This window comes from Propithecus coquereli, unplaced genomic scaffold, assembly GCF_000956105.1.
Source record: "Propithecus coquereli isolate 6110/MARCELLA unplaced genomic scaffold, Pcoq_1.0 Scaffold672, whole genome shotgun sequence".
Taxonomy (NCBI): Eukaryota; Metazoa; Chordata; class Mammalia; order Primates; family Indriidae; genus Propithecus; species Propithecus coquereli.
The window spans coordinates 296,808-309,576 of record NW_012152752.1 but is presented as its reverse complement, the minus strand read 5'-3'; the positions used below and the strand labels follow the sequence as shown (position 1 = coordinate 309,576).

The window sequence follows — 12,769 nt, the reverse complement described above, 5'->3', positions numbered from 1 at the left end:
GGGCCTCTTCAGTGGTGAATGCCAGCTCTGCCCACTTCTCTGAGAAGCTGGACAGTCATACCTGCCGTTTACTAAATGTACTGACAAATGGAAGTGTCAGGTGGTCCCTGGCAAGTTGTAGGGCCCTGGACATTAAGTACATCTGAATATTACTACTGATTTTGACATACATTTGCACTTTGAGCTGGGAAATACTGTTAAAAATCAGTCGTCTTTTTTTCCTTTTGGAGGCCCCATCCTATCTCTGCCTAATTAAATCAAATGTACAGGTCACCATAAAAAAGTTTTTATCCCTGGTCCTTTGATAGGCTTTAGAGGATTTATGGCAGATCACTGCAGAAGCAGAATATGCTTGCCTTCAGCTGATGCCCAGTTCTTTGGCTTCAGATGGAGACAGAATCCTTGGCATATTTGAGGGTGGAGAGAAGTCCTCCTTGGCTGAAGTAGATGTATGGAATGTCACCAAGGTGAACTTTTATGAGCTGTCCGCCTTTTTGTGTGGAAAAACACAAACTTAAAGTGCTTGTCCTGTTTTCTTACTCAGTACTCAACAGCAACAATCAACACAGAAGACTTCTGTGACCAAATGTGTGGGGATTTCTCCCCATTTACCAAGCAAGCAATCAGCTCTGCAGCGGATACCTGCTGGGCGTCCTCCAATTCAATTCTGACGCTGTCTACCTAGAAGTAGCTTCAGATCAGGCTGAGGGCTCAGCCCTACAAGACCACCCTGCTCCCATCCCTCGCAAGTCTGGGCCTCTGGAACATCTGACTGACCAGCTTCAAGTTGGGGTTCCCATGACCCCCTCTTTGGGTTTGATTAATTTGCTAGAGCAGCTCACAGAACTCAGGAAATACTTAAGTTTACTGGCTCATTATAAAGGATGTTACAAAAGGATACAGATGAAGAGATGCCTAGGGTGAGGTATGGGGGAGGGACAGAGAGCTTTCTTCCCAGTGCGCCACTGGCCAAACCTCCACATGGTCAGCCGTCTGGAAGCTCTGGGGTTTTTTTGAGGCTTCATTCCGTAGGCTTGACTAATTAAACCATTGGTGGCCATTGGTGATTGATTTAACCTTCAGCGCCCCCCCAAGCCTCCCCACTGCTTAGGTTGGGGGGTGGGGCTGAGAGTCCCAATCCTCTAATCCTGCCTTGGACTTTCTGGTGACCAGCCCCCATCCTGAAGCTGCCTAGGGGCTGCCAGCCACCAGTCAATCAGTAGCACCCAAAAACACTGCTTTGGGGATTCCAAGGATTTTAGGGAGTTGTATGCCAGGAAATAGGGATCAAGACCAAATATATATTTCACAATATCACACCCTTCTTATTTGTATGGCTCTATGTGATGAGTGATCATTCCATTTCCTGTGGCTTTTCCCTCTTCCTAACACCTTTTGTTTACTTATTTTTTTGATGTGCCCACTGCCTGCCTGAGGCTTTAGATGTGGAAGGTGGGGCCAGCCAAAGACCACACAGGCAGAGCAGGGTGGCAGGTCCCGGGCTGCAGGGAGAGGGTTGGTGCAAGGGTGCTGGAAGTGAGTCCTGACGAGATGACCTCGTGACCTGGGAAGAATAATCCTTACCAGGAAGAATAATCAGCCCTTACTGAGGGACCCAAAGGAGCCAAGCAGGTGGCAGGGGAGGTGGGTGGAGCCCCTTGATTTCTGTCCAGGTGCCAGCTGTGCTGCTGTATTTGTGGTAGTCCCTGGGCTTCTGGGCCTCAGTTTTCTCATTTTATAGAAGAGAAACCTCCATCTCCTGCCAGATTGTGGCCTTGTTGAGGACAGGGACACTGTTTTTAATCTGTAACATCCGTTTATTCAACAGTATTTATTTCCAAGCTGGGCACAGTGCTAGGTGTGGCTGCTCACTGGTGATGAGACAGATGGAGGTCACCAACCGTGTGGACCAGAGCCTAGTGTCATAGACATGGACCTCACTCTAGCCTGGTAAGTGTGTCTTATCTGGAGGAAAAAAGGGGATAGATGATGTATTTGGAGCTAGTTAATGTGTAGCCCTGGGCCTCAATTTTCTGCTCCATGAAATGAGGGAGTTGGGCTATAACCAGATTAGTTTTAAGTCTGTATTAGCTTGGGCCAGATGCTTCTGAAAGCTGCTAATGGAAAAAAAATCCAAACTCTATAAAATAATTTAAAGAGGTTTATTCTGAACTGAACATGAGTGACCGTCAGTCTGGGGAGCCATACCCAAGAAGCCTTGAGTAAGTGGTCTGCAGGCCGTTGGGTTACAGTTTGGTTTTATACATTTTAGGAAGATAGGAATTATGGGTAAAATCATAGATTAGTACATTGGTTTGACCCAAAAAGGCGGGACCTCTTGAAGGGGGGTGGCTTATAGCTTATAGTTGGGTTCAAAGATTCTTTGATTTGTAATTGGTTCCAGAAATAAATCTCAGCTGGGCTCAGTGGCTCATGCAGGCCTGAGAGGCAGGAGGATCGTTTGAGGCCAGGAGTTTGAGGTTGCTGTGGCCTGCGACGGAGCCTGGGCAACAGAACAAGCAAGCTCTGTCTGAGAGCTTGCAATGTTTTAAGTTAAGAGAGTCCGTTAACAGAGACAAGCCACAATATACCTACTCAAGTGATCTCTTAAGCAAACTGATGGTCTGAGCAGGTGTGATTTAACCTTTGCCTAGGCCTTTAACATGGCCTTAGGTCCTGTTAATAACTTAGTATCTTATTGTCATAAAGATGTCTGTTTCATCATTAATGCTAGTCAATTGTGTTTAAACTCTAAAAGGGAGTAGGTATAATGAGGCTTGACCACCCTTCCCTCCTGGCTGGGTACTCAGTTTTAAGGTTTTCTGGGGTCCACTTGGCCAAGAAGCATGTCTGTTCAGTTGGCAGGGGGGCTTAGGGTTTTATTTTTAGTTTACAAAACCAAGCAGAGGTCTTTCACCTTGCTCTGTAAGAGCTGGCAGGAACCTTTGTAAAATTCTGAGTAGGGGAAGTTAGGGGAAAAGTGGTTCTCAAGGAGAATTTCCTGGGCTGTCAGAAGCATAGTGGACCAAGCCAAATGTTCAACAATTTCAATGATATAGGCAGGCATTTTGGGGTTAAGATAGACCTGAAAGGAGGTGTTTTCTTGCCCGGATATGTAATTTTAAGTCTGTAAGCATCAGCTTCCCCCAACATTCTGATTCTTCCACAGCTGGCTTTTGCCAGACGGTGAAAATACAACCTGCATAATAGCCATTCCAGTGGTAGTATTTTGAAAATAGAGTAATAGTCATAATGTTTACTTTTCTTCTAAAGGCTTAAACTTGAGTTCAAATTTTATTCTTTATTTAAATGGTGATATTGATCTTATGTTAGTTTCATCCTAAGGAGGCCGGGGTGTGTCTACTCATACCCTCCCGGTTACACCTAACACCTGCTGTTCACGAAAGTGTCTAGGCTGGAGTTTCCCATGTCCCAGGGCACTCACATCGCAACGGAGTGGGTTTTCTTTCTTTCTCCAGGTCATGGCTTCCAGCTTCTCGGCTCTCGGGCTCCAGAGGAGGAAATGACTGTTCAGGGATCTTGCTCTAGATTGATTGCAGAAACTGAGCCTTCCTAGGGTGCAGACTTAACAAGGTCAGGGAAGTTTCTCTCTTTGAAGGGCTTTAAGTTTGTAACAAAGAAAAAAGATGACGACTTCTTCTATCAGACGGCAGATGAAAAACATTGTGAACAATTACTCAGAAGCTGAAATCAAAGTCCGGGAAGCCACTTCCAATGACCCATGGGGCCCATCCAGCTCTCTGATGACCGAGATAGCTGACCTGACCTACAATGTAGTGGCCTTCTCGGAGATCATGAGCATGGTGTGGAAGCGGCTCAATGACCATGGCAAGAACTGGCGGCACGTGTACAAGGCACTGACGCTGCTGGACTATCTCATCAAGACGGGGTCTGAGCGGGTGGCCCAGCAGTGCCGAGAGAATATCTTTGCCATCCAGACCCTGAAGGACTTCCAGTACATAGACCGCGATGGCAAGGACCAGGGCATCAATGTGCGTGAGAAGTCAAAGCAACTGGTGGCCCTTCTCAAGGACGAGGAGCGGCTGAAGGCCGAGAGGGCCCAGGCTCTCAAGACCAAAGAGCGCATGGCTCAGGTTGCCACTGGTATGGGCAGCAACCAGATCACCTTTGGGCGTGGGTCCAGCCAGCCCAACCTCTCCACCAGCTACTCGGAGCAGGAGTACGGCAAGGCTGGGGGATCACCGGCCTCCTACCATGGCTGTGAGTAATCAAAGTGCTCCCCGCCCCTTGCCAGTGCAGCAGCACTAGGCGGCAGCTAGGGGGGTGCCCTCGGCTTAAGGAGTGGCGGCCACAACAGAGCTTGACTCCGTCCTCAGTTCTTAGCCTTTGGCAGCCCAGAGAACATTGCCCTTGGTCTGGCTTGAGTTCTAGTTATAAAGTGAGTTTTGGTCCCGTGTTTGCTCTGGCTTGGGGGTCTCTGAAGTCCTTTGCTGCTCTGTGGGTCTCATTCTGTGCATCTGGGCAGGGCTGGTTCTCGTGACTCCCTGAGTCCTTAGGAGAAGGTGGGCACGAAGGCAGGTCTCACCTGCTTCCTCCTCAGAGAAGGTCTGGTAGCAAAGGGACTGTCCTGCTGCATGTACAGTGGGGAGCTGACGCTGGTAGCCGGGAGGAAATGAATGCTCTTTCTTGATAATCTGGTTTCTTTAATCTTGTATTAAATGTTTTTCAGCTGACTGAGTTGCAGGTCTCTTGAATGGCTCAGTGTATTTTTCTACTTCAGCATCACAGAGGGTGGAGATTGGATGTCTCTCTCACTTAAAGAGGGGAAAAATCCAAAAAACAAAACCAAACCGCTACAGGTTGTTAGCATGAGCCAAGACCTCCTTTTCAAATATGCAAATGGGAGTTCTCGGTGATTTGGTTGCATGGCTGGGTCTGCAGTGGGTGGGGCTGGTCTATGTTCTGGTTTTGTGTGTTGGATGATTTGGGGTTTTTGCCCCATGTTCAGAAGAGATTTCAGGGAACAGCAGTGGAGTTCAGGCCTGACGTAAGCTGGTCTCTGTGAGCCACGCTGGCATCCTGGCCATTCATTGGAAGGGGTCCCTCCATCTTCACAGTGTTGTGCCCAGCCACAGAGTGGACCCTACACTCAGACAGGAAGCACTGGTGGCCCTTGTGGGGCTAGGTGGGGATGGAGATGGGGGTTGCAGAAATTATATCTTCTGGGTGCAAAAACAAAAGTACAGATCCTCACGCCCTTTCTTTTTGGAATCAGTAACAGATCAGAATCAGTGTCAGCATAACAGAAAACTTTTTTTTCTAAAGGAAGTTGTAGCCTGTCAACCCTTGCTTAGTCAGTGGTTCTGTTACCAGACCGCTTCTAATGTTTCCTGCTTTTGCAGGTTTCAATTTGACATTGTACCGCCACCACCAGCATTTCGAGACATATGTCAAATGGGAGATTTGCATGGTAAAGTCAGACTTCCTGCCTCTAGGAATTCTAAATTATTACCAAGCTTGGAGCAGGTTAGCATTTTCTTGTCCCATTTCTAGTTATCATCATTTCCCCCTTTAGTTTGAGCTGCTCTGCTTAAGCCAGGGTTGTGACTTCGGTGAAGCCACTTGAAAACAATTTAACCTTAGTCTCTAGAAGTCTCCCTCAGGGTTACGTTGCACCAAAAAATGAAGATTACCTTTTAAGAAGTGAAATTGTTTTATTTCTTTCAAGGACCCTTTCACCATCCCCCAGAACAGCTCCCCTTGGATTGAGTTGATCCCAACCCGCCTTGGCTTCCTCTGTGACACGTGGCCGTGGTTGCGATGCACTGCCGAGGGGACCTGCTCTTCTCTTTATGAGCCTTCCACGGTCGTTATTCTCAAGAAACCAGAGGATACAGAACATGGAGCTGAAACAGCATCCCGTTCCACACATGGTCTGTGGAACCCTCCTGGTGCAGGAGTGGGACAGGAGGGTGCAGGAGCCTGGTTGTTGGATTGGGCCCTTCATCCTCACACCACGCCTGTGGCCTCCAGCCACAGGTGCTGAATGATGCTGCCATGGTCCCAGCTCTGAAATTTTCTGGTTCCTTCAGACTTGGAGCTTGAGCTGCACGTTCAGGGTCAGATTGTGGTCAGCAGGCTTTTCATAGCTTCTAAGCACAGAGGGCCGAGGGGTGAGGCAGGCCCCTGAGCGGTCTTGGCCTGTGACTCCTGCAGGGGCTGCTGTGTATCCTCTAATGGCGTGTCTCTCTCTGTGTGTATGTGTGTATGTATCCCTGCCCAACAGCACCTGAGGCCTCGCTGTGCCCCCAGCACCGTGCAGGGGCCCCGCTGGGTCAGAGTGAGGAGCTGCAGCCACTGAGCCAGCGCCACCCCTTCCTGCCGCACCTGGGGCTAGCCTCCCGCCCAAATGGTGACTGGTCCCAGCCCTGCCTCACTTGTGACCGCGCAGCCCGAGGTGGGACGGCGGTTTGCTTTTCTCCTTCCTAGAAATGCTGGGCAGCTTGCTGGGGACGTGCTTGCTGTGCCAGTACAGCCAACTCTCTCCCTGTCTCCTCTGGGCCTAGCGGTCCAGCCTCCAGTGGACCCAGGAGCTCTTTCTTCCTCTCTCCTGGGAGCTGTGGCCTGGCCGCGCTCCCCTTACGCGATCACACATCGCTTGCTAGAAGTTCTCTGAAGGTTTAACAGGGAGCTGCTGTTTAGGTGAGGCATGGTATGATGGCCTGTGCTTCCCCGTGCCCCCAAACTGACAAACAGGAGGGGCTCTGCTGCCTGCCAGGTCCACCTGTGTGGTGGCAAGTTGAACCGGAAATGTGTGATTTAAACCTCACAATGCTGGGCAGATACAAGATCCTCAGTGAATGGTAACTGGAAGCATCATCCTTAATGCAGTGTTACATGCCTTGCCAAGCATAAATCGGGATTGTTTTTGCCTCCCAATTAACTGCTATCCTTCCTGAAATCCCAATTACCACGGTAAACAGAGAGTTAGCTGTACTGTCAATTTTAGGTCACAGTGTTTAAAGATACCTAATTCAATGGGTAACTAAAAATGGGGCTTCTCTTTTGACTAATTAATAATGTATCCTGGTTAGAGCCTGCAACTGTTACGGGTTAAACTGGAAACAGATTTTCACTGTTGCCTACAAGAAAATGCTTTCAGTCTAATCTACCTTCAGTCCCAAGTGGGGTCCCTGCTGCAGAGAAGAAAGCTCTCCATTCTCTTCTACTCTTACTAGAAGGGGCACAGACAGCTTTTGTGCCACTTCCCTGATAAGCTGGCCTGCCTTTATTCAGCCCTGGAAACAGTTACTGTTCATTCATGCCTCATTAATATTACAGCTTGTTTGACTTGGGTATTTGTGTGATCACTGTATTTAGCTCTGGGATATTTCCCTTCATGCCCCTGTCTTCCCTTAACAGTTTATGCAGGATTTTGGCTTCTTAACTGACCAGCTTTGCCCTGTAAAAAATGTAAATGGTCACAGCATGTTTAGAAGGGTAACCCAAAGGCTCTGGAGTGGCATGCCAGCTTCTTCCCCCCCGATAATTGGAGGCTGTCCCGGCAGGTTCCTGTAGAAGTCCATGGGGCTCCCCCTTTGTTTTCCCTGTGTTCTACCCATTCAGTAACTGCAGTGTCTGTTTTTAGGTTAATTTTGTGTTCACCCGGCCCTGCAGCTCTCCTTTTGGCAGGCTGGCTCTCCCAGGCATTTACACGTCATGATCAGGCCTGGCCGGCTCCTCCACTGCGGCCAGTCCAGGGTCTGTCTCTCTCCTTTGCCTGTGCCTGCCTTTCCCTCTGCCTGGGTCCCCACTGCCCCTCGCCCCCTAATCTGGCAAGTTGCTCAGGGTGCACAGCCTGTGTGGTTTTCTCCTCTCCTTCAGCTCTGGTATGAGTTAAAGATAAAAATAGGTATTTTTTTTCTTTGACAGTTTCCCATGCCCTAGAAGAGTCTGGAGCAAACAAGTGTTATGTGGAGTTGCATTCTTCCCTTAAATGTTTGGTGTGTGCATTCCTCTCCACATCTTATACCCTCCCCGTCGCAGGGTAGGGGGGCTGTTGGTAGTGGGACCCTGCCCCATGTTTCTTCTCTGTTCTGTCTTGGTGCCTCACAAAGTGTTGGATGTAAGGGTGGTGCTTAACATATGCACACTGGTGGTCTTGCTTGGAGCGCACCTGCTTGTCATACAGCAGTAGAGGAGTCAGAACCATGCTGGCCATTCAGAAAACGATCCGGTGAGATGCAGGCTATGATTCAGGAGAGACGTTCGTGAGAGGTGCCCTTATGACTCCAGACCCCACAGGGCGGGGGAGGCAGGCGCTGAGACACCCACTTCACACCAGAGCAGCCACAGCCGGGAAGGCCTCTCGTGACTTTGGCTGTTGTCCTGATCACCAGTGGTCACGCGCTGTTAGAGGAGCTTTCTTTCACGTGCCATATCTCATTTCCCCCTCCCTGCGCCTTCTCCCTCTACCTCACCTCCCGCATACATCTGTAAATCTGACCTCAGAAAGCTTCAGATTCTGTCCTTCATCTCATTCCATGGCCTGAATCCAGCACAGCCCTCTGACTGGTGTCCGTGCTGTCAGCCTCTCCCAGGCCGACGCCCTGTAGGTTTACAAAGGATGCTCTGATCCTGGGTCTCAGAAAGCCCTGTTAGATGCCAGGGTTCCCTGCAGGTCCATCCCAGAGCTGGTGACGTGGCAGACAAAGCCTTCCCTGGTGGACCTGAGGCGCCCTCCTCCAACTCTGCCCCCCAGTCCTTGGGGTCCCCCTGTCCTGTAGAAGCACATTCCAGACGTGGTCAGGCCTGCTGATGTCTGTCCACAGGGCCGGCTCTGTCTGGGCTTCCACGTTCCCTTCACTGTAAGAATTTGCTGAGCTCCAGTGCACCAGGCACTGTGTGCTAAGTACAGGGCAGAGCTCCCTGCCCTTGTGGAGCTTCCTTGGTAATGGGGCAGGAGAACACAGTATAAATAAATTATACATTATGTGATGAGTGCTCTGGGAAATAGCAAAACTCTAAAAACAGCCCTGCCGAGTGTTTCTGTGAGGAGTCGGGTGGGTGGTTTGTAGTACTAATGGAGCCAGGATTGAAGGAGGAGTAGCTGTGTGGAGGTCGAGAAGAACGCTCTGGGCAGAGGAGTGGCCATGCACAGGCCCCAAGTGGGATGTGCTCAGGGCTTTTGAGGACTGGAAAGGCTGCAGGCCAGGCTGGCGCTGTGTGAGGGAGTGTGGCGGGTGTGTCAGGGTGGAGCGTGGCAGAGGTGGGCCTGATGGAAGCATGGGGCAGGGCCTCTCAGACCACCTCTGGCTGGAAGCATTCCTTGAATTTCTAGTCCATCAGAGGGATGCCTTTTGTGTCAGTGTTTGAATGCTGTAATAACGTCAAATTGCTGTAAATTTTCTAAGTAGTTTCCCTCACGGTCTGTACTTGCCTTGGACAGACTACATGCTCAGTAGATTGGTGTCCCGTCAGGTCTTCTGGGTCTGCATCAAAAGTCCCATTGACTTTTACTCAGAGTTAGTTAGGAAGATAGGAGGGTTTTGAACCAAGGGGGTCTTGACTGAGTTATGATGAGAAGGAGGGTTGGGAGGATCCCCGTGGCTGTGTGTGGGACAGGGCAAGGGCAGGGAGACCTGTTAGGAGGCCACTGTCCTGATTCAGGCGGTGGATGACAGGGGCCTGGACCCGGATGGGGCTGCAGAGGTCTGGGAAGTGGCCAGGTTACGTTTTAAGAAGAGCCAGCAGGATTTGCTAGAGGACTGGATGGATGAGAGAGGAGTTGAGGCCAGCTCTGAGGTGAGGTGGAGCTGCCATCACCTGAGGCGAGGGTGACTGTGGGTGCAGCAGGCTGAAGGGGGCTGAGTGTCAAGTGTCCACCAGACATGCACTGGAGGTGCCAAGAAGGTCCCAGAATCGAGAGTTTGAAGGAGAGAATTCGGGGCTGGGGATGTATGCTGGAAGTGGTTGGGGCGTGGACAGTGCTGATGGCCTTACCTGGCACTCGTGTTTACTTCATGGTTTTATAATCCCCGGCACCACCCAAGGCTGGGGCCCTTGAGGCTAACCCGTGTTGGCTGTCCTCACGTGATCCTGGCGTGTAGTCGGTGCTTGGGACTGTTGTGTGTAGGTGGAAGCTGTGCAGCCTGGAGGAGACCTGTGGCCTCCAGCCTTGGATTTCTGTGGGAGTGTGACAGCCAGCATTCCTATTCTTAAAAAACAAAGAGAAGAAAAGAAAAGAAAAAGGCAGGCAGGCAGAGAATAGAAATCCTCTTCGCCCCCTAATTTGCTCACATGAACCAGAACCAGCCTGAAGTCCTGGAGCCAAAGTGAGTGGTGGGCTTTGCTCCCTTCAGCCTGCTGCACCCAAAGTCACCCTCACCCCAGGTGATGGCAGGTCCACCTCTTAGTGCCTAGGTACGTGCAGGCACCTGCCACCAGGGCTTCCAGGACTGTCCTGCTGGGCTCCCCCCGGCCCCTGCCTTGGTGATGCCTTCGGCACTCTAGCTGGCACAGAGTGGTTGACTATGGGGTGGTTCAGGTCTGCTCCCAGGGAATGGCAGGGGTTCCTTCAGGCCACTGTTCCTCCGTGTCGAAGCTGCTCCCCTCACACACTAGCCGACAATGGTTTACCAAGTGATTACTAGAGATTATGACCATTTAATTTATTTGCCCTGCTTTGCTCTAGAAAGGATTTGAGTTGGCTTACAAAACACCCGCAATACCACAGGATTAAATAGACACCAGAAGAAATTGGGACAAAAGGAAAGTAAGGGTGAGAAAATAAAATAAAGCCAGGCTCACATCTTGCATAGTTGCTAGAGATGGATCCAGATTTGGCTTTGTGCTGTGTAGGTGGGGGGCAGGGCTGAGAGCGGTCTGCCTCCCACACCCAACCTGCAGCTGCTGCCCTCCGGCCACGCCTGAGCCTAGAGTCCTTCAGGCCGTGCCTCTGCTTTCTAGTGGCCTGGCAGGAATCCAAGGGGAGTTCAAGATCTCTCAGAGACTGGAGAGGTGGCATGGCCATCATGTTTCCTCCACGGTGATCAGCCATTCTTGAACCCAGTAGCAACTCTGGAGAATCTGGAAGCTTCCTTGTGCACCGTTCCCTCATGTGTCTGGGAAGTACCCAGGGCCAGTGGCTCTCTGAGGACTGTCCAGGGAAGCTGTCTCCACAGCAAGGGAACCTCAGGGGTAAACCAGAATCGCCGTGGCGCAGCCCTGCTGGCCCGACTCTGGGATTAGAGCTGGAGCACTCACAGGACACATGTACACACAGAAACGTGTATACACGTGAAAGAGAATGTTTTGAGAAGTAGCAATCTAAAAAAGGGAGTCCTACCGTGGTCTGTTTTTGAAAACGCAAAGATATGGGAAAATACATTAATTGTTAAAAAAAAAAAGGAAAACCCAGCTAGCATATCCCTCAGAAGCACTTGGAAGGACTTGGACCTTGGAAGGAGCCTGGGCTAGTTGAGGTCTCCTGAGGTCGTGGCAGGTAGCAAAGCTCCAGTGACACTGTCAGGGGGCAGCGGGGCATGCCCAGGGCTGAGAGGTGGTTGGTGCCTTCTAGCCAGATATTTCCTGGCGTCAGGAAAGGCCAGGAACAGCCAACTGAAGAGGAATGTGTCCAGCCCTCAGAAGCCTTCCACTTGGCTCTGGGGATGGACCAGGAATTTGGTGGGAGATGAGACTCATTTGGCATCATATTTTGCTGGAACAAATGTGTTTTGTAAGTCATAAGAGCCCTTTGTTTTTGGTGGGCAGTCAGTCCTGGGGCAGAGGTAGGGCAGAACATTACCTTACCCTAGAGAGAGTTAATCCCTTCAAGTGGAAAATGGAATCATGGAGGAAACCGCATCAGTAATGTGAACACACCCAAGAAGGTGACAGTTCTACTAACACATCTATCCAGGTGTCAAACATAAAAGATGCTCATTCTTGCCCCAAGGCTTGGGTCTTAAGTAGGATTTCAGTGTGTCTCCTTAGGGCTGTTGGATGGCTGAGCTGCTGCCGGGGACAGCGAGAAGGCATCAGCATCACTGCTCCGGTGTCTTTAAAGCATCTTTTGTAGTATAGGGAAACAAATTATTGTTCATAAATTGTCAACAAGTGTAGTAGGAAAAGGAGGTGTTGGATAACATAGTCACAGCTGCTGACAGTGTCTTCAATTCATGGATGCTCAGGACAGCACTTGCCAGCTCCAAATAGCCAACTTCAGGAGGCATTTAAATATTACATGAATAAAAATAGGAGGGAAGGTATAAAGATAGATTTGTCTTTGCATGGAAAAATAGACCATATATTAATAATTTAAATATAATCTCTCTATATATCATGTTATCCCATTTTATTGTCTTCAGAGTACTTTTCACTATCTGAAGTTATCTCGTTTATTTTCTGTCTCCCTGCACTAAAACAAACTGTTAGAGTAGGAACCCTGTCCACGCCCAGTGCTGTGTCCTTAGCACTGTGTGGAACCAGGAGAGGGGCTCAGTAAACACTTACAGGATAAATGGGTGCTAAGAAAACCATGATTCTTTTCTCTCTCTCTCTCTCTCCCCCCCCACCTCCCCCTCCCTCTCTCCTCTCTCTCTTCTTTTTTTGTGGAGGGTTTTTGTTGTTGTTGTTGTTGTTGTTGTTGTTGTTGTTTTGAGTCAGAGTCTCTGGCTTTGTTGGCCTGGCTAGAGTGACGTGGCATCAGCCTAGCTCACAGCAACCTCAAAGTCCTGGGCTCAATGATCCTCCTGCCTCAGCCTCTTGAGTAGCTGGGACTACAGGC

At 50.0% G+C, this 12,769-nt stretch overlaps 1 protein-coding gene across 2 annotated transcripts in view; it reads left to right on the top strand.

The window, feature by feature from the left end:
• The first annotated feature begins 1,824 nt into the window (after nt 1-1,824).
• Nucleotides 1,825-12,769, top strand: part of EPN2 (epsin 2) — a 42,622-nt gene continuing 31,677 nt past the window's right edge. Inside the window, exons 1-4 of one of the 2 annotated variants that reach the window (XM_012660662.1) lie at nt 1,825-1,950; nt 3,480-4,242; nt 6,269-6,439; nt 7,324-7,326. In XM_012660662.1, the coding sequence (XP_012516116.1) occupies nt 3,648-4,242; nt 6,269-6,439; nt 7,324-7,326 (769 nt within the window). In that variant the 5' untranslated portion in view covers nt 1,825-1,950; nt 3,480-3,647. The remainder of the gene's footprint in view (nt 1,951-3,479; nt 4,243-6,268; nt 6,440-7,323; nt 7,327-12,769) is intronic. The other variant, XM_012660661.1, reaches the window with a different exon arrangement.